The sequence below is a fragment of the Python bivittatus genome, unplaced genomic scaffold, assembly GCF_059951505.1.
Source record: "Python bivittatus isolate LINGU-HERP-01145 unplaced genomic scaffold, Pbiv_v1 ctg000610_np1212, whole genome shotgun sequence".
Lineage (NCBI taxonomy): Eukaryota > Metazoa > Chordata > Lepidosauria > Squamata > Pythonidae > Python > Python bivittatus.
Genome location: NW_028277088.1, coordinates 50,351,570 through 50,375,688, shown reverse-complemented (window position 1 = coordinate 50,375,688; position 24,119 = coordinate 50,351,570). Strand labels below are relative to the sequence as shown.

The following is a 24,119-nucleotide window of genomic DNA, read 5'->3' as shown; positions in this document are numbered from 1 at the left end:
TCAGTTCAGTAGACCTTGTTATGTTGTTGAAAGTTAGTTTCTTCCTTCCTTATAGTTATAAAACAACAAACATATGTATATAAGCGTTACTGTTTCTTTCCCAAAGAGCTGAATTAATATAGACTTTATGTAATGCTGCTATTAGCTTAAGAAATTCACCACCACTAAAGTGTAATGACCATTGTTTACTGATTTCAATGGCTTGCAAAAGAACACGGCCCCACAGATTAACACTCATTAATCATAGTAACTGAATAGATGTTACCCTGTTGAGATACTTCTAATTGCCAGATGTTGGGATCAAACAAAATGGGAGGGTAGCATCTGTAAACTTTCCAAAAGTATACCACTGACCATATATGGCCATTAGTCAGTCAGTCAGTAATCCCCGGCTTCTTCAGTCTTGGTCTGGTAGAGTGTGAGAACTTAGTTCTTAGCATGGCTTCTGTCCAATAAATACCTAGAAGAGGCAGACATACACACTACTGTATCAGCACACAGTTGTGATAATGGAACCTATACTTTGGCTTTTCTTAGTAGTTGGTCAACTTTGTCTGAGCTTGGAAGATAAGCACAGTCAGGCCTAGTTAATATTTGGATAGGAGACCACCAGGGAATTCCAGGGCTGGAAAGCAATGGCAAAACATTTCAATTTTGTCCACAAAACAAAAACAAAACAAAGAAACCCGTGTATAGATTAATCCATGAAAAGTCACCAAGACACACAACTCGAAAGGGACTATTTTAACTTTAAATAAAAAACAAAGTCATCCAGAATAACAACAATGTAATGCCACAAATTAATTGTACTATCTCTGACCAGTCATTGTGAGTCCTGTTTTAAAGATCTTTAAAGTTTTAAAGATTCTGAACTGTACTGTACTGTACGGTGTTAGATTGGAGGGCAAAAAAAGTAACATTGTTATTAGAACTATACAAGTCCTAAGAATACTGCAACCAAATTTTGTTACACATAAATTGAATAACATAGCAAGGGAGGACATGTAACTGATAGTTCATGCTTTTAAAGAAGGGTTCAGATATTTGGGGCATCTTATTTACTGATCTTGATACAATCAAGAGATCTAGAAATTTACTAAAGTGATGAGGTGGGAAACGGGGATGCTTCTATGCTGGATTTTTAATCCATTCTTGACGGTTTTGTTCTGATGGGTTTAATTAATAGAGAGGGCTTAGTTTCCATTTCAAAAATTGAAGAAATATTTGTTATAGTCATCTCTGACTATTTCCTTCTTCTGTAATCCCAGATGAGGAATTTACTCGTTCGTGTGGGAAGCTGATCTTACTTCTGGGGCCAAGGGAAGGCTTATCATTTATGCTTCTGGCTTCCCTCACCGGGAAGACTATTGTGCACCTGTAGCACTTGAAAAAAATCCCGCCCCCTGCCCTCCTTTCTTCCACACAATCCCACCACTTTTTCCCAATGACCTTGGACAATTCATTGTTCGGATCAAGTACCCCGCTGGGGAAAAACCGAAAGTAGCTCTGAGACCCAGCCAGTGTCGCGTCGCGTAGGATGGCGCTTCATTGGAACGGGGGCATGATCGAGGTGCTTGCCTCGGAAGACGCTCGGCGCGCGCGCACGGTTCCCCCCTCCCCGCCAGCAATGACCGGGGCTGGCAAAGAGAAGAAGCCAGTTCGCGCGTCACTGGCCCAACCGGTTATAAATAGGGTCCCCAGCCCCCGCAACAGTCTATGGTTGCCTCTTGACTGAGCCTCTGGGCTCTGGAGCACCCTGGAGGAGGGCAGGCATTTCCCTGGGGGCTCTTCCTCCCGACGGTGTCTGCCCACTGCCGAGCAAGAAGGCGCGGGCAAGCGGCGAGGCGGCGTCCGGGAAAAGCCCCAGCGTCCGGCCCATCGCTCCGTCGAGAGGATGGTCCTGCTGGTCCTCCTGGCCTGGCTCTCGCCCTGGCTTTGCCGGGCGGCGGCGGCGGCTCTGCTGCCCGGCTCCCCCTGCGAGCCGGTGCGCATCCAGATGTGCCGGCACATGCCCTGGAACATGACGCGGATGCCCAACCACTTGCACCACAGCACCCAGGAGAACGCCGTCCTGGCCATCGAGCAGTACCAGGAGCTGGTGGACGCCGGCTGCAGCCCCGTGCTTAGCTTCTTCCTGTGCGCCATGTTCGCCCCCATTTGCACCGTGGAGTTTCTCCACGACCCCATCAAGCCCTGCAAGTCGCTGTGCCAGCGAGCCCGCGACGGCTGCGAGCCCCTCATGAAGAGGTATAACCACAGCTGGCCTGAGGGCTTGTCCTGCGAGGAGCTGCCCGTCTACGATCGGGGTGTGTGCATAGCCCCCGAGGCCATCGTTACGGATCTCCCCGCAGGTGAGGCGAGAGGGGAGCCTGAGCTGCAAGCGGCTCCAGGCCAAGCCAATGACCCGGCTTCCCTGGAGAAGCTCCGCGGGGTGCCTTGGGAGGAGATCGGGCTTGAAAGGCAAGGGGATGGCGCTGCTCGGGGGGCAGGAGGGGGGCAGTTTCCCGCGCGGATTGGGATTCGGGAGAAGTGAGGTGCCTCAAAGAGGTGAGCTGCCACCAGTGAGGTGCCTCAAAGCACTGGAGGCTCTGCGCCTCCACCGCCCAGGCCAGCTTTCAATGGAGCTCGTTCCGAAGAGCGGTCAGCCCGGGGTCAGCCCGCCCTCGAGCAGTCCGGGGAAATCCACCGCGTCCTTCAGGCAACTTCGGGATCCAGCCCACGATTTCGCCCCAGGTCCAGGCCTCTTTTAGTCGGGGGTAAGCTTCGCCGAAGCCGAGAGGGAACTCTCCTCCCCTCCCCTCTGCCGCCCGGCTGCCCTTCCGAGTTGACTTCTTAAGCCCAGGTCGGATTTTGGGCTTCTTTCGGTCCTGGCAGCTGGAGGGGGAAGAGCGACTCGCTTCGGAGCCGGCCTGTTCTGAAAGCGGTAAGAGCGGGGCTGGCCAGCCTGCCGGCTCTCTCTCAGGTCCGCACACCTTGTGCAGGGGCAGAGCACAGGTAGGTCTATGTGTGTATGTGTATGTGTGTGTGCGCGCGCGCGAGCGCATGAATGCAAGAGGATGGACTTTGGAGTTGGGCGACCAGTCTGTCCGCGCCGCAGCGAACCTGCAGAAGTGTCCGGGCGCCTGGCTGGAAGTCTCTTGGCGGATGAGGGGAAAGTCCGCCGGGCAGGTGAGCCCACTTTCCCCGTTCCCTCCCGTCCCTTCTTCACCATCCAACCTCTCACTGCCCCTTTGGGGTGCCTGTTTTCTCGTTAAGAGGAGGTGAAATGGATTGACTTTTCCGAGAACGTGATGCTCCACGAGAAACCGCTGCTTCCCGAGTGCAAGATGCCCAGTAAGTGTTCCTCTTCCTTCTTTCCTACTTCTACGGGGCGCACTTCTGCTTGGGTGTTGGCGACGCTGGGGGTTTACGCTCTTTCTTTTCTTCTCTCTTGCTCTCTGCTTCTGACAAAACTTCTAGATCGCTGCAAGTGCAAGAAGGTGAAACCCACGCTGGCGATTTATCTGAACAAAAACTACAGCTATGGTAAGAAAACCCTCAAGGGATGATGATGATGATGATGATGATGATGATGATGATGATGATGATGATGATGATGATGATGATTACAGACTCGCAAAATCTTTACCATCGTGATTTTCTCCCCCCACCCCCCACGCGTCTTTGCGAAGAGTCTCGCCGTTTTTCAGTGCAGTGAAATCGGACCCCTTAATTATCCATCCCAAGAGGATCAGATTAAAAAAAACAACACCAGAAGACAATTGTGCCAGCCTTCTACTTTGATTTTGTTTTTGTTTTTCTTGAATTTGGGATTTCCTTTATCAATATCAATGAATTCTTTTATTTACTTAAGATAAACCATCTTTGATCAATGGGATTTGGAAGGAAGGATGAGTTTTTTAAAAAGTAATTTATTTTTTAAATTGAAAAATATGAATAATGTGGTTGGAAATTTAAAAAAAAACCTTTGTACCATCTTCTGAATTTCATACCTCCAAAAAAAAAGAAAAAAAAAAGAGGCTCTTGGAACTTTGCTGAAATCTGGGTGTTTTAAAAAGTTGGTATTTGGGACTGCCCTGGCTGCACACTTTTTTGGGAAGAACATGCAGTTAAAATAGTATTTTTTCTATTTAAGCTGATGCTGTCCCTCACAGCTTCCAAGTGTGTAACATCTTACCCTTCTTACCTATTATTTCAGAAGTAAGGTCAGCTGACCTGCTGTGGGTATGAGCAGAGATGCATTCTGGGAAGGTATGAGGCACACATCTTTTCTACTGATCATTAGCCAGCCTTCTTTGCAGCCATTTCTCTCCTACATTATTTCTTGGGTTCTTCACAAGCCCGTCACCTCCTCCCCCACTTTTGTTACCAATAAGCTTCCAATAAAGTAGATCAGAGATCTACCATTTTATTTGAGGACGAAGAGAGGGTGTTGTAACCCTATTCTGCTTTTGTACTATTCTGTGAAATCTATATACTGCTATATACTACTATTTACTGTTTGTAACCTTCAGTTGGGCAAAAAGCATCATAGGGCAACAATTTTTGAATCAACCTACCTCAAATGGGCTAACTTAAAAATTGTGTCCAAAGTCTGGGACCCATTACTCCCATGGGATTGAAATTTGGCAAAATTGTGGCCAATTCAGTGCCATTGTGCTGCCGTGGTCAGCTGAGGTCATGTGATCATCATGGGCCTCTTTCCCACTTCCCTCTGACCCCTGTGTCCAATCAGCTGGTGGCAAGGCCCAATGGGCGAGCAGTGATTGGCTGTAATTCAGATACCTGCTGGCGAGGTAGTGCTGGCTGGGAGGTGCTGGCAGTTGACGGGTGAGTCCTCTTCCTCCCTGGAGGGAGGTAGCCCTTGAGGACATGCCAGAATGGGGAGTGGGGGTACACTTTTCCTCCTGGGTTCCCCCTCCCCCCAGCAAATTGGCAGGCAGTTCCATAGGTCAGAGGAGGAAGAGGAGGAGGAGGAGGCAGTGACTTCATCAGGCCTCTGCTGAGGTTCATGAAGGGAGGGGAAATAGTGCCAGCTGGCAGGAAGTCAGAAATCATTCCTGCTCCCACTGCTTTTTTGCCCACATGTGGTCATTCTGTTGATCTGCTCAGGTAAGTAAATATCTCTGAAATGATGACCCAGTGGGTCACAGTTGTCTAGTTAGCTTTAAATGTAAGGTCCCTGCTTTTTCCTGCCACAGTGTCAAGAAAACAAGGAGGCGTGCTGAACCGGACTTATGTTGCTTATTTCCCAGATTCCTTGTATTTGTTAATTTCAATCACTCTCCTCTGTCCATGAAGGAAGACACCTGGTTGCAAAGCAGCTAGTCCATTTCATAGTAGTTGTTCTTCTCAAAGAGCCAAAAGGATCAACCTGATGCATTTCCCCATGGAGGTCATTCCACATAGCTGAAGTCACTTCTGAGAAAGCCCTGTTTTGCAAATGATCGCTTTTCTGTCTGTTAGGCAGTGGCATCAACAGTACTGCCTTCTTCATTTTTACTTCACAGGGGAGACAGCAATCATTTGGAACAGATATTCCAAGGCTCAAAATGTTGAGAATATTTTTAAAGCTGAACACCATTGTCTTGCATTTGGCCTAGAAACTGCCTTCAAAAATTCCCATTTTGTGCTAGTAGAAATGATGACTTTGTACGGTGAATGGTTTGGCTTATGGAGAAGTGTTAGTAAGGAAACAAATTAAAATGCTTACCTTGTAAACATTAGTAGGTCTGAGGAAATGCATGTGCCATTTATAACAGCTTTCAATTAGAGCCTTTGCCCAAACTTATCACATGTTATACTTTATTTATGGCTAGAAAAACAGGTCCCACATATTAAGGATTCTGGAAATCTCGTTTGTTTTTGAAATCAAATTTGAGAGCCAGTTTGGTCTGCTGGTTTAGGCACCAGGCTAGAAAGCAGGAAACTGTGAGTTCTAGTCCTGTTTTAGGCATGAAAGCCGGCTGGGTGACTTTGGGCCAGTCACTCTCTCTCAGCCCAAGTTACCTCACAGGGTTGTTGTTGTGGGAAAAATAGGAGGAGGAAGGAGTATTAGATATGTCGCTGCCTTGAGTTATTTATAAAAATAATAAAGGCAGGATAAAAAAATGTCTGTGGTTTGTTGAATTAAGCACTAGTTTAATGTTATATATAAGGATTAGTTTTGTTTAGTACAGATGAGATGTATAATATTTTAATGGCTTTGCCTGCCTGCCTGCCTGCCTGCCTGCCTGCCTGCCTGCCTGCCTGCCTGCCTGCCTGCCTGCCTGCCTGCCTTCCTAAATATAATAGAAGAAAAGAAAAAATAAGGTATATTGGCAGGCTCACAACACAATCATAAATAAATATAATCAGTAACAAGCGTTCAGAGTTCAACAGAACATTCTCTACCCAAATGTATTGGGCAGAGAAACTTAGTGAAACCTGCTTCTGAGAAACATGCAAAATGTTATTCTGGACTTATATTCCATTGTTTTGCCTCTTGCAGTTATTCATGCTAAAATAAAGAGTGTGGAGAGAGGGAGCTGCAATGAAATAACCACAATGGTTGATGTGAAAAATGTTTTGAAATCTCTGACTCCAGTTCCTCGTGCTCTGATTCCTCTGTATACTAATTCCTCTTGCCAATGTCCACCTCTTCTGCCAAATCAAGTTGTACTCATTATGTGTTATGAGTGGCACACGAGGTAAGTGATGATAACACAAGGAAGCCATATTGAGATTTCATAGCAACCCCGTTTTCTTCTGGTAACACACAGCAAACTGTACTCTTTACTTGCTTGAGATTTCCAGTAAAATGAATGCATATAGCTTTGGAGACAAGACATGTATGCATCAGAAAGCCCACGCATTGTAGAAGCTACAGAGCTGGATCTGGAGAGACCTTGATTCAAATCTGTTTTCAGCTATAATACTCAGCAGAACATTTCAGATCAGTTTATAAGGCTGCATTGGTAATATTGTCTTATAAGCCCTGAGCAGCAGTCTAAGCATGTCAGTGTTTAGCAATAGGCCCTGTGATTTGTATACCACATCCATAGATGTGACTGTATTAGTGCTTTTATTAACAAAAGCAAGAATGATGGTAAGAAAGAATAGAAAAGATGGATTTTGAAAAGTTAAGGAAAAGTTGAACTTCTGAGTTTTGATTCTGGAAGAAGTGGGAGGGAAAATGGGAGGAGGGATTGCAATGTAATAAACACAATATTGGTTAATCTTGAGATATTTTAGAATATCAATACATAAGGGTGAATGCTTCCAAAATTAAGCTCAGGAATGGAAAGGGATTAGAAAAAGTTCTACATTTCATGGAACAAACTTGCCAGTGATGTTTCCAAAGGTCTTTGAGGTTTTCATTTTATGTATTTTGTCAAAAGATTTGAAAAAGACAGTAAAAACAAAACATTGAGTTTCCCATTGAACTCAGCCATATATAAACAGAGGTTGAGTTACAGTGGCTTTTAAAAATGTCAGAAGTAACGGTCACTTACTTGGAAAAGTGCTGAAGGAAATACCACATTCTTGTTTCTATCACAACTCCTCCTTTTGTGATTATATTGTGGGTCTTGGTCTTGGATTAAAGGATATGGAAGCCTTAGATTGAACCAGGGCCATTAGGGCAGGACTTGGGTTGCCTGTTGCTTGTGTTGTAAGACAGAATACTTTTTTTTAACCTTTTCAAGAATTGCACAAGGAAAACAGCATGTTACCCAGATGCATACATAGATTAAGGTTGAGTTATCCAGTCATAAGTCAACTCAGCAGGATATATGTAAGCCCATTGATCTTTTGTAATAGGTTTTCCCAAATTGCCACCCTCCAGTTATACAGGTTGGGAATTCTGGGTGTATACTCTTAGCACATTTGGGGACAACAGGTTGGGGAAGATTAAGAACATTCCTTGATGGATGGTGGCCTGTGTTTCACTTTGTTAAACAAACAAAGCTGTGGCAACTCTTTTAGAATTGTATAACAGCACAGCAACTTAGAATGAAAAAGAATTTGCATGAGGCAAAACAGTGATGAGGGACTATGTTACAAAACCTTGAGCTCTCATTGCTTTGGGAAGATTTGTACCAAACCTGATTCCAAAATGTCTGCTGAGTCAAAACTAACATTAATCTCCAAATAATACTATTATTATAACCTCAGGCTAGGGTCTAGTCTAGCCCTAACTTTTTGGATCCCAATAGGCACCTGATAAACTTATCAATTCACTCTAAATTATTTCTGGAATTGATTTCCAGTGGAAAGGTATCCACCCATGAAGCAAACAAATGCATTTTAAATAATTCTAGATATAATTGCTCTATATAGAATATTAATACATTAATAGTTTTAATACAATATAAAACTACATATATTGATGCTTTTTCATGGATGGTTGCTTTCATGATCTTGGAAGCACTTTTTAAACTGTTCTGGAAGAAAAGCTAGTATCTTTGAACAATGCAATATATAAATATTCTTTTTATTTAATTATACTATATTTACTAATGAGAACATTGCCAAAGGGAAATTAAAAGAGTAAGTCTCAGTGACAGTATCCAAGGCCTTAAAGATTATAGATCTCTCTCTTCACTGCAGAGAAAGTAGTCTAAGGTTGGAGAGAGAGATCCACTGACAGGACTTCTATTGTTACAGTGGTGGAAACTCCTGCCACTTTTGCTTGCCCACTGTTGATGATTTGCCACTAAAGGCAAAACATAAGTGGACCATGGACACATCAGTGGAGACTTTAGATCTCCAGTTTCCAATGCCCTCTCATTTCCCAGTACAAGGACAGAATCTACACCAGTCCAAGAGGTGGTATTGTTAATGCTTTCCCCTATTAATATTAGTGCTAAGGGATTAAGAAAAGAACAGGACATATATTTAATTCTCCTAGCCATAAACCATCAAGCCACTCCCATCTGCCTGCCATACACTCCTCCTGCACTGAAATCAAAGGTCTTACAAAGTAAGAATAAATGAAGTCCTGATAAATCAAGTTAAAAATCCATTTAGCTCAGCCTTCTGGGTTATGTGAGTGATAACCAAATATATTCAGGAAGCTCACAAGTTGGGCACAGGAACATTTTCTTACTTCTGTTCCATAACAACTGGTATTAAACATATGTAAGGTAATATTAGCAGCCAGCCAATGGTAACTGATCCCCCATGAATTTGCCCAGTTCTCTTTTAAAACTATCTAAACTGGTGGCCATTACTACATATATTGGCAATAAATCTCATGACTGAGATGGGCTGAAGATTGTATACATTTCTTTTTGATCTTCTTAGTTCTGCAATTATTTTAGGTTGATGCTTCTTGATGGATGCTCAGTTGAAAAATGGAAGGATCCATTAGGCAAAAGGTTTAAGGTAAGAGCAGATTCCTGGCATTTCCAAGTATATACAATGGATGAGATGCATAGTGGCAAAAGGTATGCTAGCCTGTAGCCCATGGTCAAAGTAAGCAAGCATAGAGAGATACAAATCCTCACTGAATACCCCCTCCCCCCAAAAAATCATCCACATTCATCCTTGAATTTACAGAACCATGTATAACCATTTTCATCACTGGATACTGTTATTGTTATGGCTAGTTAGCTAAGCACATATGTACAAGAAGCCATATTAGGGGCATATTTGCATAAGTCCTGTTAGTATACAAACCAGCTGTATTTGTTATAAACACAACACTAAGGTTTATCCTTCCCCACCACAGGATTTCAGGGAGAGGTATTGTAACAACCACTTCCTTGGCAGGCTGGTCCAACTCTTTTTCCAACTGTTCTGGGGATTTCTTTTTTCTTTTCTTTTTGTATATGATTATTTATCTTTCTGGAAATTCCCTCCAAAACCTCTTTCGTTATGTATTAGTGGAAAAATAAAAATAAGAAAGCCACTTTTATCTCCACAGAGCAATATATTTTTGGAAAGAACTATTTAACAGTGTTTTAGCTGTTAAGTCTTATTGTTTTCCCCCCAGAGTAAGATTTTAATGAGCAGAAAGAACAAATGGAGTATTTAAAATGTGTGGAAGTCTAGGCTAGGTGTAATAATATAAAATATTATTTTAAAACAAAAACTGGAGAGGTGGGAGCATAAGATTAATATGTATGGCATCAGAATGGATATGTATGGCAGGCTTTTCATAGTACCAGATTAGAGCATTTGAGTCTAGACCAAATTGTGCTCTTAGTGGGAGTCTGCTGTGTTTGTAGAGGAAAAAAATGCATAAAGATACCTTGTGGTGACTGGAACTTGTAAATCAACCTTCACAAATCTGCCACTATCTTGCCCTCAACAAAGAAAGAAAAAGTTACTCATTCCTACCCCACAGCATTGGCTCTACTTGCTGCTTTTCTGTCTGTCCAACCAGCTATGAAGCACTGAGGCTGAGTCCCAGATGTCTAGAAGAAAACCATCTATTCTTATTGAAGTATGATTTTAAAAAGCATCAACTGCCAAGTGCTGCTAAATCAGGCATTTCTGGAAGTACAGCAAAGTTTGTGGGGAAGTGAGAATGATTTTGTTTTATAGTTGGGATTTAATTCATTTACTTTTTTTCTAACAAGTATCAAGGCTATTGTCAGTGTTTCACTGATAGTGAATATCCATGAGCGGACTGAGGGTATGGCTTCCAGTGTGACCAAAGTTTTCTGAATGCTGATATTGTTTTATGTTATATTTCCTAGCGATGGGAACAGAGACTCCAAGAACAGAAACTACAAGCAGCTTCTAATAGAAACCTGAATGCCAGAAACTCAGGTCACGGTGGGACACCAAAACAAAATTCAAAGAAAAGCAATCCCGTGCTCACCAGTCCCAAGAAGATCAATAAGCTCAGAAATCACCAAAAAGAAATTAATTCTAGAAAAATATGAGTTCCACCTTTTTTTCCTGCAGCAAAGCTGACAAGCTGGCCTGAGCAGCACATGAATTGTGGAACTGAACCTAAACATTTCATGCTGCAAATTATTTGCAGCGTTTTATTTGTAAAAGATTGCTTTTTCACTTTAAAGCACAGATAGAGTTTTGCACTAACCTGAGAGAGTTGATGACGCAGCCTACATTTAGCATTGCAAGTCATAGTTGATCAACAAGCATCTGGATTAGTAGCTCTCTGTTTTAAACATGCCAATGTGCCTCCCGTGATAAGAATGGTTTTGCATAGCTGCAATAACAGAAGAGCAATAATTTATTTTGGCATTTATCTAATTTCTTATCACAATGCTAGACTCTCTCTGGTATCCTGAAGAAATTTGCTGAGCTTGGGAATGAGATGCCATGCCTGGCCTTTGTCCTTCACCCTCTCTTCATCACAGGGGAAAAGCCAGTGGCTGTTTTGTCAAGAATGCATAGGCAACTTCACAGTGTTATTGAACTGTATGCAGATTTCTGGGGCAAAAATATATAAGGCTGCTATCCTAAATACACTTACAAAGGAATAAGGCATACTGAATGTAAGGGGGCTTACTTTTAAGTATGTATAGGACTGCAGTATAAAACATGCTTTTTTAAAAAACTTCAACTCAGCTTTGTTTATAAGTATTCATTGTTATACAGTATATTGTTATACTTACACATTTATAAAAAGCCATTCATTCAAAGACCTATTACTACCAAACTGAAAACTTGAACTTACTTACTTGTCACATGTAGACTTATTAAAAATGAGTATTAAATCAAAATTATTTAACTTTGCTAACTAAAAACACAATAGGAAATTCTCAAACTTTGTCTCAAAATATTTTATAAAAATGGAAAGGCATCTCTGGAACTAGTTTAGCAAAGCTGAAATATTACAATTTTATTTTAATTTGCCACATTCTACAGGTCTCCCAATATTAAGATGTGGGTATGGTTTCTCTTCCACATTTGGGACTTCCCATTCATTTTAATGGGCAGCACTTGTTAGCCGTCATATTCTGTTTTGTGTATGGAGTGGATTTCTCAGGTGAAAGAGATGAAACTTTGAAAGTGGAGGAAATGTTTTCAGCTCTCAAATTCCCATCCTCCTAAATTAAATTGGATTAGGGCAATTGACTACAGTGCAGAAAAGCATGCAGGAATATCTGCAGTATAGGGTATTTTTGCTGCCTGTTTAATCCATTCAGTTCTACTAAACTGAATACCCACTGTACTATACATGAAACTGATAATGATTCCCATCAAGCTTATTTGAGGTAGTGGTGTATGAATGAGACTCTGCCTATTGAATATTCATGATTTAGTTGCTAAGTATCACACAATCAGGATCTTAGTATTAGATGAAGAACAGCTTATGTGAAGGACCTTTGCCTCCCATGCCTTCTGCTATGCCTATGGTTTTCTGATTTATCACCACCATATTTAGTACATTCTTCTAGTTGTACATTAAGGGTGAAATTCAAAGCAGCTCACTTGCGTATATCTGAGCTTTTGTTGTGGTGGTAGTACATGTGCTCCGTAGAAGAATGCCAATTAGGAATCCATACTTGAAGCACTGGCAAGTTCAAAAATGAAACTGACGTTTCCCTCACTGAAAATCCTGGACAATAAATCTAAATAAAATCATTTGGCTGGGCATACATGTGCATTAGGATTTTGATGAATTAGGGCCAGAGTGTCTTTGTCGAAGCCATCTTGCAATCTTATGCAATGATAGAATAGTCTTAGGACAAGTCATTTTTTTTGCTCTCTGTTATTGAGCACGTTTACCTATAAATAATGCATAAAGACATACCTTACAAACAACTGCCACTGTGTGTCTTTTTTATTGACAAAAGAAACCTATCTTTCTCTCGTCTTTGCTGATTTGACAATTCTTGATATAGTTTTGTTATGTGTGATGCTAATTAGCTGGAAGGGGGCAGTGCACCATACTCATGGGCTGATAATTCTGACTTCCCCTTTCAGTTAATTTGCACCTTCTGTTATTTGATCAGAAAGAAAGGAAAGAAAATGTGGCACCTTCTTTCTGCTTTTAAGCAAAATTAATGTTTAAAACTGCTCTGGGAAAAGGGAGCAAAGATGCAAGAATAACAAGTTAGTAAGCATTACCCAGGACAGGAAGGCCTGGCGCAATATGGTTCATGGGGTCACGAAGAGTCGGACACGACTTAACGACTAAACAACAACAACAAAGCATTACCCCTCCTGGCTCTGCTCCAGATGCACAGAGCTGTTTCCTTCCATGCTAAATAGCTGTAATGAGACCTGAGTTCATGCAATGACATGTGTTTCTTAAGCATTATAATGTATCTATTGAAAGTCTGTTGAATCTAGTTGGAGAAAAGTAAAATAATCATCTGAACAGTGTATTTCTGTTTTAAGAAACATTACTATAGTGTAGTTCTTTCTAGCAAATGTAATGGTTTGAAAGTTCTCCAACAGTTTAGAGCGCTGCTAGCTTCTGATAGTTTATTTCTGTGAAAAATGAACTCTGTATCATTTGTCTGTTTGAAATTAGAAGGAACCATGTAAAATGATTGCCATCATAGAATTTGGGCCATTTTTTCACACCTTAAGCAACCATGATTGGCATTCCACAACACAGAATTAGCTGTATTTGACAATCGTACTTTTATTTATTTTCAGATTTTAAATGTTCCCATAGCACGTTAAACAATTTTAGCTCAGGAAAAAAATGAACCTTTTCTTAATCTTACTCTGTGTCTGTGTGTGTGTATATTCATATTCACATGTGAAAGATGACATTTGTTATATGTGTGGAAATATACTCTTATAAAGAACACAGCACAGTGAAATGCACATTTGTACAGATATATCATTTCTACAGTCATTTTTGACTGTGTATGTCTCCTTCTTTCAAGCACCACATAAGTAAATCTTATGGTTCAAATTACAAGGTGCACCCAATTTATGACATAAAATCAGCATAGATCTTGTGTTCCACATATTTATCTGAGAAGAGGTGTTCAGAAATAAAATATTAATAGTATTAGAAGAACATGGGTTGAAGATCATTAAGAAAAGAGAATTGACTGGCACTGCTGCTGAGCAGAGTGATGTCATTTCAGGTAGCATAGTTGGGATGTCACCAAAAAGGCAGCACTGACTTTTCTACATGTGACTTCTCATGGCATTCTTCTGCCTCAGGTGCTAAAATATGTTAGTCCCTTCGGATAAGATGCATCTTGATTTCAGGGTTGTGCTGCAGTTAACTATTTACTGCTCTGCCTGAGGCTCTGGAAATACAGCTCCTCCAGAAACAACTGCTGTAGGCCAGGCATTACCTGTCCTAGGTTAATGAAAACCAAGAGTTCTCTATTAGCTTTCATTAACCTAGCCTAGCTGCCATCAGCCAAGAAAGATACATATCTGGCATATAATTCATCTTTTTTAGATTCTGATCCTGACTGTACAAGGGAGAATATTCCCCAAATCATAAACTAAGTCAGACCAAGCACCCTACATGTACATATTAATTTATTCCAGGGAGCTACTCTGGAATTACTTCATCACATCATCTCTTGAAAGTTAGTTCAACACTGAAAGTATGACTTATCTAAGACAATTTACCTTCTTGGCTGAGCAGGATTCCCCATTCAGACTAATATCAGTTTTATTTGGTCTGTTCCCCTCCACCAGTAGAGTCCCTGAAGAGATTAAAAAAAAAAATTTTTTTCAAATCAAACTACCCAGGCATTTTAATAGAGGAATAATAAAACTACTGCTATAAAAATTCTCTCTAAGAACATAAAAGAACCTTGTTGGGGCAAACCAAGGTTCACTTGCTCCAATGTTTTTGTAGGGATAAAACAGCCATTAAATGCTAAATGGTCTTCAAAAACTCCACCCCATGTTCTTTCTTCTTTTTTGCCCCTCCCTATTCTAGCCAATAGACCAGGTGACTAGTATCCATTGATTTTGTATCTTGATTGAGGCTCTTTCACATCATCACCACTTCTACTTCCCAATTCTTCAAAAGCAGTTTGAAGATTTGTGATTGTCTTTCCTGTCATTGGATTTTAGTGCCAATGGAATTATTAATAATATTTATTACAGGTATTCATGTGCTTCCATCTATTTATATTCTGTATGAAATTTGATGATGTTACAAGATATCAAACAGACGTAGTTACTTTCACCTTAAAGTTTTTAAAAGATTTTTTTTATCCCACCTTTATTACTTTATAAGTAATTCAAGGTGGTGAACCTACTTAATACTCCTTCCTCCTCCTATTTTCCCCACAACAAAGCCCTGTGAGATGGGTTGGGCTGACTGGCCCAAAGTCGCCTAGCCAGCTTTCATGCCCAGTGTGGAACTAGAACTCACAGTCCTCTGGTTTCTAGGCCAGCACCTTAACCACTACACCAAACTGGCTCTCACAAAGTTTATTTATTTATCTCAAAGTTAAGATAATATTCATAATGGTGAAAGATGTATTCTTAATTTGCAGGGGTCTTGTCAATTATAATTAGTAACACGTTATTTCATAAAAGACATACTAAAATTTATTTATTTGTACAGATCATATATTGCTGATAACAGGTCATCTTTGAAATTCTACACATAAACATATTTGTGTTTTAGGTCCTCTAAATCAATATCTCCATAGATAAACTTAATGCTTTGTTCAGCATGTTCCTGATTTGAGGACCCATGAACAGCATTGCGCAGAATATCTTTTGCAAATCTAGCGCGTATTGAATTAGGATGTGTTTCTTTTGCTTGTGCTGGATCTGTTGGTCCCATTAATTGTCTCCATTCATCCACAGCATTTTCTTTGGTTAGAATCATGACCATTGATGGGCCTCTAGAAAAGCAAGACAACCAACAAAATATGAGATGCTTATAGTCTGATTCTGCAATGAAAACACTGAGTTGACATAACTAATGCTACATGCTGCATGAGATAAACAGGTCAAAACCATCTTGGATACACTGCCTATTTGATTACATCACAGTGTGTCGGAAGTTTACAGTATCTTTAACCCTATGTAACAGAAGCCAAGGATCATCAAATTATACATCATGCATAGATGTCTTTCCTATCGCTCCCATCTCTGCCTGTATTTGTGCTTTGCTCTATGTCAATCTGCCTGTTCTCCATTTGTAGAAAAACCTATGATACAGTATCCTCATATCATATCTGATGCTAGAATTAGAAGTCCCATTTTTGCTGGCTTTCCCCCCTCAGAGCCTTCAGTTGCATAGAAGTCCTCCATGGATAGAAGAGTCTCTCTGTCTCTGCTTTTCAAAAGAGGTATGTTGGATAGCACTCTTCAAAATGTTACTGCAGCCAGGACAAAAACAAAAATTCCTTAAATTAAATTAAATTAAATTAAATTAAATTAAATTAAATTAAATTAAATTCAGTTAATATAATAACTCTATAGTAATGTTCCCTCTTTTGTCACATGACAAAAATTACAGTTGGGCAACTGGTTTTGGAGGACCTCTGCACCAAAACCATTTGATGGCAAGCAGCTTATATAGCATAATGTAGGCAGGTAAAATTAACAAAATATTGGAATTGGAATCAACAGAAATGCTGAAAACATGCCAGAAATCCAACAGAGAAATCTGTCAAAAATGTGCAGACTTTCTGATCATCATACAAAACGTTTGTGATGCTGGAAGTTGGTATCTGCTATAGATGAGAAGAATAGAAGAATGCACTACAGGGCAGTAGCACCCAGTACTTATCAACCAGATCCATTTTTCATGATTCTAGGAAAGAAGTAGCTACAAAACTAAACATTGAGTGGATTGCTGGATTGGCCTGGAATCAGATGAGAGCAGATAAGACTGAAAAAGGGCACTTCTACATTGCCACATTTCCACTCTCCATTCCCTTAAAAGCAATTTGAAAATAACCCATATTGCCTTGTTGCTACCAACTGAGCGGTGCTGAGAACAAAAAATGAAAAGCATTGTCCCAATCAGCTGCTACAAGTTCTGCAACAACATGTATCCCCTCCTCAAGAAAAAGAGAAAGACCTAAACAGCTGATGGTTTGCATATGGTTCCTTCCCCTCCCAAAAAGGTCAACCAAGTGAATCTTGTCAATTTCATGCTCATTTGTCCTGTTCTTTGCTGGGCAACTGAGTAGGAGATGCAAAAGGGTCAAGTCTGAATTCTCATTTTAGGAAATTGCCTTGGCAGTTGAAATTCAGGCCCAGGGAGGAGGGATAAAACAAGAGTTTTCTCTGAAGGAGAAATGACCAGTTCCCCAAGTTCCACAGAACTTTATAATTTCTGTTGCATGGTAGTTGAATCAGAAGTCAATCTCCTCAACTGTTGAAAATATGACAACATGGGATCAAAGGGGAATGAAGTCAGTCCAGCTGCAAATAGTGTGTAGAAGTACCCAAAGAGTAATAGCTCCACTTTGGTGAACACAAAATCATTGTTATCAAAGAACCTTGTTGGTAGGCATTCTGAGGTGGTTTTTTTTTTTTTTTGCCTTTTCTCTTTTCTGATTTGTTTCTTGGAATGTGTTTATAAATAGGACGGAGAAAGAAGGTTTCTGTATGGATAATGGTAGGATCTGTGGAGTCTACAGCCCTAAACCATGTTCTGTTTTGTGAAAAAATATTTTTTTAAAAAAGAGGTGAACTTAAATTCTGAATTTGCCAGGGCATTATTTTACTACAGGGCTGAAAAGAGGCTAGATGTGTCATGGCTTGCCCAGAGTGGCACTTTGGAGTGAAGAGCAACCAGGATTCAATGCAAACCAGGAGTCAGGACCAAAGAACTCTGTGAAAACATGCCAGAGTTCTGACAGTCCTTGCTGAATAAGTAAGGAATCAACAGGAATGGATGTTTTCTTATACTTCCTTCTGGGAAGTACTCAGTGGCCAGCCTTGGTGAGTGTAGCCAGACTAGAGGCAGAATGTTGCTTTTTTCTCTCAGAGAACTCTGAGTTACTTAGCTTTCTGTTCTATGTGGGACAGGAGATCAATAATTCTAGAGAGGCTGCAAGGATATACTTTAGATGTGGGGGAGATCAACAATTTTTGACAAGGTATATAGTTGCCCACCACTAAAAAAAATATACAGCTGGCATTCAAAAATTGATTTTTCCCCCTTAGTTTTGATGGTTACTCTGAGGAATTTGTACTATTTTTCCATCATGGTTAAAGATGATTAAGGATAATTTTTGCATATGTCATTGGAAATACCACAGCAGAGAGAACTTATGCAATAATGACTAAAAGGTGTTTTTGAAACCAAAAACATTGATTTATTCCCAATGCTTTTGCCCAGGGACTCCATCACAGACTTGTTCTACAGCTTACTGTAATCCACCAATACAATGTGCTGCATTGTTTAAAATGGCCTCTAGTAGCTCCTTGACCACTCACTCGCATTAGCTCCTTTTCTGAACTAATACTTTGATCTTTAACTCAACAGACACTTAGTGCAAATTAGTGCAAAAGGAACCAGTTGTTTCTTTAATGGGCAAACACTTCTCATTATTGACAGACTAAATGGCACAGTTTTTGTCTGACAAATTCAAAGTCAGTTCTGCTTTCATTATATTTTGTTTTTTTTAAAAAAAAAACAGACACTTACTTAGACATATAATCCACTAGTTGACTATAATATGGTTTAGCTTCATGATCTTGATAAAATTGTGCTGCTATCTCAGGACTTATATGTGCTTCTCTCATTTCTGAGATTAGAAATCCAGCATCTTGTACTTCATTTATAATTTCATCTATAAAATGGGGGGAAAGATTATTTCACTTCATCTTAAAAGTATAAAAACACCATAAAATATGTCCAATTGTATAAAAACTGGCAAAAAGAGAAACTTTATTTCCCTGCTACTTACAGAAAGACTCTATTTATCTGAAAATGTAATTCCCAAATGATTACCTGTGAATTGAGATCCCTTACATTTGTGAATAAGAAAAAAAAAACTGTTATAGACAAAAGAATTGGCAGAAGATGCAAATTACTACAGATTTGGCTGCTGAAAATATGGGTAACAGAGGCATCCATGGGAGGGGGTATGTAAAAAAGTTAAGATGGCAACCACAGTGGTGCAGTCAAAGCTCTGCACCTTTTAACATAGAGCCACCATCTTGAGGTTTTTGACAAATCCCCTGCAGATGCCTCTGCCTGAAGATTAGCCTTTTGCTTGGGAGTGGCTGCTTGCCTGGTTAATTTTTATCCTATAATGCTTAAGCAAGGCTTCACTGTCTTTTTTTTCCACTCTGTCTAGATACCTCTTCCTTTTGCCTTTTATACATCCACTTTTCTCCCATTTTATCTTTCCTTCTGTTCCCAGGGTAGCAACCTCTTTCTCCAACTCCATCTGTGGTTTTCCTTTTTTTTTAGTGCTGCTGCTAAATGGAGGGAGGAGAATATATATGTTTATGTGTATTACTCTGTGTGAAAGAAATTTGTTGGCATATGCAGATGGGGATGAAATAATTTTATAATGGCACATCTTATTTTACAGGCAATTAATGTAAGTGTGCTCAGAGAAAAATATAACCTTATGAACACATCATAATATGAATCTTACCCTTGTGTTCCTCAAAAGCAGAGGGTTTAATGAGAGCCATGGTGTTTTCTACAGGAAAGAAATATTGTAATTCCTCTGCAGCTTGATTTGGGTTTGAGCTGCCATGCAGCTGATTGATTGGCACATCAGAGATCGCAAATTCAGCACGTAAACTGGGAACAATAAAATCAGGAAATTAGAAAAATGGCACAGAAGCTTCATGCTTTTAAGTTATAACCTCACATCAAGTATATTAAACTATGAGGTTATAAACCAATGAAAATACCTGAGATCAAATGTGAAAACCTGAATTTTTTTTCAGTCTGTCTCTCATAGAAGATCTGTGTTCCATTTCTGACTGAATGGACTATGAAACTAGGAAACTATGAAAAGCAGAGCATCAGCTCAACAGATTTTTTTTTTTTCTGAGACAAGTTTTAGGGGGTTGGAGCTCAAGAATACAGAGACCACAGGATTCACCTAAAGCTGAGATTAATGTTCAAGTTCCTGGTCAGCAGTAGGAAACTGAAAGAACTTGGGTAATATTTGCAAAATGGCTTGTGGTAGAGGGACATTTTGACACTTTCCTTAGCTGTCCACAGATATCACCTTAAGCAAAATTCAACACCAGTTCAGAGAATCTCATTCAAATAATAATAAATCACTGTTGGCATTTTAAAGGGAAATCTAACAAATGTTGAACAGTGTCGTTTCTCAGGGATTTTTCCATATGGCAGTGTAGACACAGTGAGGAAAACGTCTTAATCACAATAAGTTTCTCTGATTTAAATGGTGAACCTCATTGTATTGAACGTTGATACCAATATACTCTTCAGCTCTTGTTAGCAGAAAAACTTGGCTCCCTATGGAGCTCTGAAAAATGGATCTCATGGCCTGCCCCTTGTTTCTGAAGTGTAAGAGGCTGGCTAGGTGACATCTTCAATGATCTGAGATCCTCTGAAAGATATGGGAGAGAACCTTGCAGTGACCTTTTATAGAATAATTTAGAGAACCCCTCTAAAGTTATCAACAAAGGAGTTACTGAATTTGTTTTATTCAGAAGTCAAACTTTTCATTGAATAATAGAAATGATTGGCTTAAAATGTAAGAAAAGAATGCAATCATTTTCAAACACTCCAGTCACTACAATTCAGTGTCAATAATAAAGTATGTACAATCTTGTGTATGTTGTCTTTTACCTTCTGTAACTGCATGAGGGTAATCTCATGCTTGCATAATATTAATGCAGTGTCATTTTAAGGATGTATAATGACGTTGTTGAAAATCATGTCTGTGCCTTCTAAGTTAACACATGGTTTCCTAAAGAGAAGTGCCTCTTGCAAAGCCGTTTCTGTGTCTTACATTATAATTTCCCATGACACACTGAAGTAGTGTAAACACTATCCAGATGATGGCACTATTGTCACAAACTTCAAAAGAGGGCACAACATCAATACAGAATATAAAACACAGTTCTCAGGATACCACTATTACAATAAAATAGATTACCTTTCTGGGCATTGCTCCTTTGCTTCTTGGACAATCTTTGGGCCCAGTAATTCCCTCCATTTTTGGATTGCATTCTCTCGTATCAAAGCAAGAGCAAGAGTTGGCCCACTGTTTAAAACAAATACAGCAGATTTTATTTTTTAAAAGCACAGCTTCTGAATACGTATGAATTCAGTGTAACAAACATTCTGGAATGTAACCAACAAATATTCTGGAATGTTTATAATATAGTACTCATTCACAAAGCTGAAACCAGGATTTTTTTTTATAAAATAAAAAAATTAAGAGAGTTTACAATTACAAGGAAAACCATACAAGTCTGTTTAAGGCAAGGTTCCCCAAAGTGGTGATTATCAACCCCCAAGGGTTGATAGGACTATCCATTATTGTTGTTATTCATAGTACTAGTAATTAAAGTGGTATTCATCAAATTATTTTCATATAATGAATGTTTGGGGGTCAGTGAACAATCTGAAATTTCATGAAGGGGTCGATGAGCTGAAGAGTTTGGGGATCCCTGATTTAAGATATAACTGTTAATGTAAGCACTCATCAGAACTGATTATGTTTAGACAGACTGTTCGGCAACAAAGTTTGTCAAAAATCCATAACATTTCTGGCATTTTTAACTTTTTTAATGAGTAAACTAAAATCCTCCAGCAGCCTATAATGATGGTTATAACTTCTTCTACTACTAACAAGTCTACCTTCTTCACAGAATTTTTCATTAACAGGATTTTGCCTTTAAGTTCAAAATATTTTATCTAAACTTCTTTGGAATTTTATCTTTACCCAGGACAAGTATAAACCGACTATCAGTCTGAACACAAGATTTTTATAACAACGTCAGCGGTGCAAGTTGCATCACTGAGAATTGCTGAATTAATTGATACAGCCATTGTGAGTGCACTATGAAAACATTGGGGAATAACAGGTGTGTCCACAGGGGAGTGGGGCAAAAACAGTCGAGAAGATGGCCTCAATCCAACGATTGAATCCCTGCCCCTGTTAGATGACCCTGGACAGTAACATGATTCACATGGGAGCCCACCAGTGCAGGAACTGACAGTTGAACTCTCTGAAAAATTCTTGCAGATTTGGGGTGCTCATCCTTGATTCACAGCTTCTGCACATAACATGTGATGCCTTTCCTATTCTAAAATAGCTTAAGATACTTACCCACAGAATGCTATACTATGGAAAATAAATCCATTTCCCTGCATTTAAATTAGCTGGGTACCTGGTCATTTGATCCAAAAGAAATGGAAAATAATCTTGATTTTCATGTTCTTTGTAGAATTCACATGCTTGTTCTTCTGATAGGGTTATTTCCTTTTGCATTGCTATTTCAAAGCCATTTTCCTGAATTCTTTTCAGAATAGATTCTGCATGCCAAAAATTATATCGACAGTGTTACTTTTATATATGTATAAATATGGGTAATCTAAATGGCTGATGCTTTCCTAAAATGGAGATGATACAGCCTCACTATCCCATCAATTTTTGTCCCACATCTTATTCTACACTACCACTCTAAACGTCCTCTTACATGTTCTATACCTCTTTCTGATATAACAGCTAAGTTATACTTCGATACCTGGAGAGACCAAACCTGTTAACACTGGGAAGAAAGAAAGCTATTGATGGAGGTAACAGATTTATCAAAATCATAAAGTAAATCATAAGGAGAGTTATACTGGATCAGAGCACGATTATTTAGATTATTACCTAGTCTAACATTTTGCTGAATGGAAAATCAACAAATAGGATTTGAGTGCAACAGCTCATGGCTGCCTGAGAAGGTTCATACTGGTTATCTTTTAATCTATATACCATTATTTGAAACCCACAATAGATTTCTATGATAGCCTTCTGAAACATGGGCACCCTCTATATGTGTTGAATTCTGAGTAATGTCCATGCTAGCTGGGGAATTCTGCAAGTTGAAGTCCACATCTCAGAAAGGTTTCAAGGTTGGGAAAGGCTGTTCCATAACATTTTCCTGTTGAGGTTTCCAAGGGAAGTTTTTCTTTAGACTTTCAATTAATTTGGGGTATAGTCCACAGATTTTCATTTACACCCAAGTGAGAAAGAGAGAAAGAGAGATGGAGAAAGAATGTGTGTGTGTGTTTCAAATTACACCACATTTTAAGCATCATTAGTGTTGGTAACTATATATTATTTTAGATCTTTTTGTTTAAAAATTGCTCTCCTTTTTAAAAAATTTTATCTTTTTATGTGTAAAAAGATGGAGTAAAATTCTAATGTTTACATTTGGAAATAGTGTAAGCTTAAAAAGGAAACATGCAAGGACTTCGAGTTAGAGCAAGTTCCTCAAGCTAAAAAAAGTAACTTTTCAGACACACGCAACCATCTGTATAAAGGATTATGCAAACACTTCCATAAGGCCTTGCATCAATCCTTAAACAGCATGCTATTTCAAAACATTGCACGCTCTGCCCCAATGCTGCATCATAGCTACTGCCAGCTCTTGCTCAACCTCACAAAACACCACCACTGTCTGCCTTTCTTCCACATTTTTATCAAAACCTACTACAAATAGCAAAGAAGTGCCATACATTCCAATTGTGTGGGAAGTCCTGGTAATAATTTTCACCAACCTCTTCTTTCTTTTAAAAGGGCAGGTCTGATCAATGCCAGTGTTCGTTCAATAACTGGTTCTTTCTTTGCCTTGGAAAAATCAGGGAAAAAGAAGGCAAGTTGCCTGCTTGTTTCTTCAACTCTATCCTGAATATCGCAGAGATGTAACATGTCTTGGTTTTCCAACATCTCTTTCAAGCTAATGAGGAGGAAAATAATGTAAAAAATTCATTTAATACTATCAGGAATTACTTTATCCTCAGCAGTTTGAAAATTAAATACTCAAATCTGCAAGCGAAATAACAGAGATTGCAAGCATCTTGTCAAAGGCAAAAGATAGATGTGAGGGTGCGTGTCACTACTATACTGAACAAGGTAAATACTTCCTCAGGTCCCTTGGCAACAGTACAAAAATAATTTGCCACTGCCTTTTTCTGAGGTGTTTTTTTCAACTTCCCAATTTAGCCTACAGCCCTGGGTTTCCCAGATAGATATCCCATTCAAGTATGTAACCAGATGTAATAACTGATTTCTGCTTATTAGATCAGTCAA

The 24,119-nt window shown here is 39.5% G+C and overlaps 2 protein-coding genes across 6 annotated transcripts in view; one reads left to right on the top strand and one right to left on the bottom strand.

Annotated features, from left to right (window-relative positions):
• The first annotated feature begins 1,814 nt into the window (after positions 1 to 1,814).
• SFRP4 (secreted frizzled related protein 4) lies at positions 1,815 to 12,713 on the top strand. 2 transcript variants are annotated; one of them, XM_088150632.1, is made up of 6 exons: positions 1,815 to 2,351; positions 3,256 to 3,333; positions 3,460 to 3,525; positions 6,491 to 6,689; positions 9,303 to 9,366; positions 10,686 to 12,713. In XM_088150632.1, exons 1-6 carry the CDS (start codon positions 1,895 to 1,897, stop codon positions 10,872 to 10,874), a joined length of 1,053 nt encoding a protein of 350 aa, XP_088006758.1. In that variant the 5' UTR covers positions 1,815 to 1,894; the 3' UTR covers positions 10,875 to 12,713. The 2 variants fall into 2 exon arrangements, with proteins under 2 accessions (XP_088006758.1, XP_088006759.1); XM_088150633.1 differs by having other exon boundaries at positions 3,256 to 3,339.
• Positions 12,714 to 13,563: 850 nt separating this feature from the next.
• Positions 13,564 to 24,119, bottom strand: part of NME8 (NME/NM23 family member 8) — a 50,909-nt gene continuing 40,353 nt past the window's right edge. For all 4 annotated transcript variants that reach the window (XM_088149986.1, XM_088149987.1, XM_088149985.1 and 1 more), the window contains 6 exons: positions 23,588 to 23,766; positions 22,207 to 22,351; positions 20,967 to 21,074; positions 19,479 to 19,630; positions 18,518 to 18,662; positions 13,564 to 15,752 (listed from right to left, as the gene is read on the bottom strand). In XM_088149986.1, the coding sequence (XP_088006112.1) occupies positions 15,503 to 15,752; positions 18,518 to 18,662; positions 19,479 to 19,630; positions 20,967 to 21,074; positions 22,207 to 22,351; positions 23,588 to 23,766 (979 nt within the window). In that variant the 3' untranslated portion in view covers positions 13,564 to 15,502. The remainder of the gene's footprint in view (positions 15,753 to 18,517; positions 18,663 to 19,478; positions 19,631 to 20,966; positions 21,075 to 22,206; positions 22,352 to 23,587; positions 23,767 to 24,119) is intronic.

What these genes read in the sequence shown, in the direction of transcription:
- SFRP4 (XM_088150633.1), top strand. Translation starts at nt 1,895, where the DNA reads ATGGTCCTGCTGGTCCTCCTGGCCTGGCTCTCGCCCTGGCTTTGCCGG. An exon ending in GAACAAAAACTACAGCTATG is followed by an intron (nt 3,526 to 6,490) that starts GTAAGAAAACCC and finishes TGCCTCTTGCAG; the next exon opens with TTATTCATGCTAAAATAAAG. An exon ending in CATTAGGCAAAAGGTTTAAG is followed by an intron (nt 9,367 to 10,685) that starts GTAAGAGCAGAT and finishes TATATTTCCTAG; the next exon opens with CGATGGGAACAGAGACTCCA.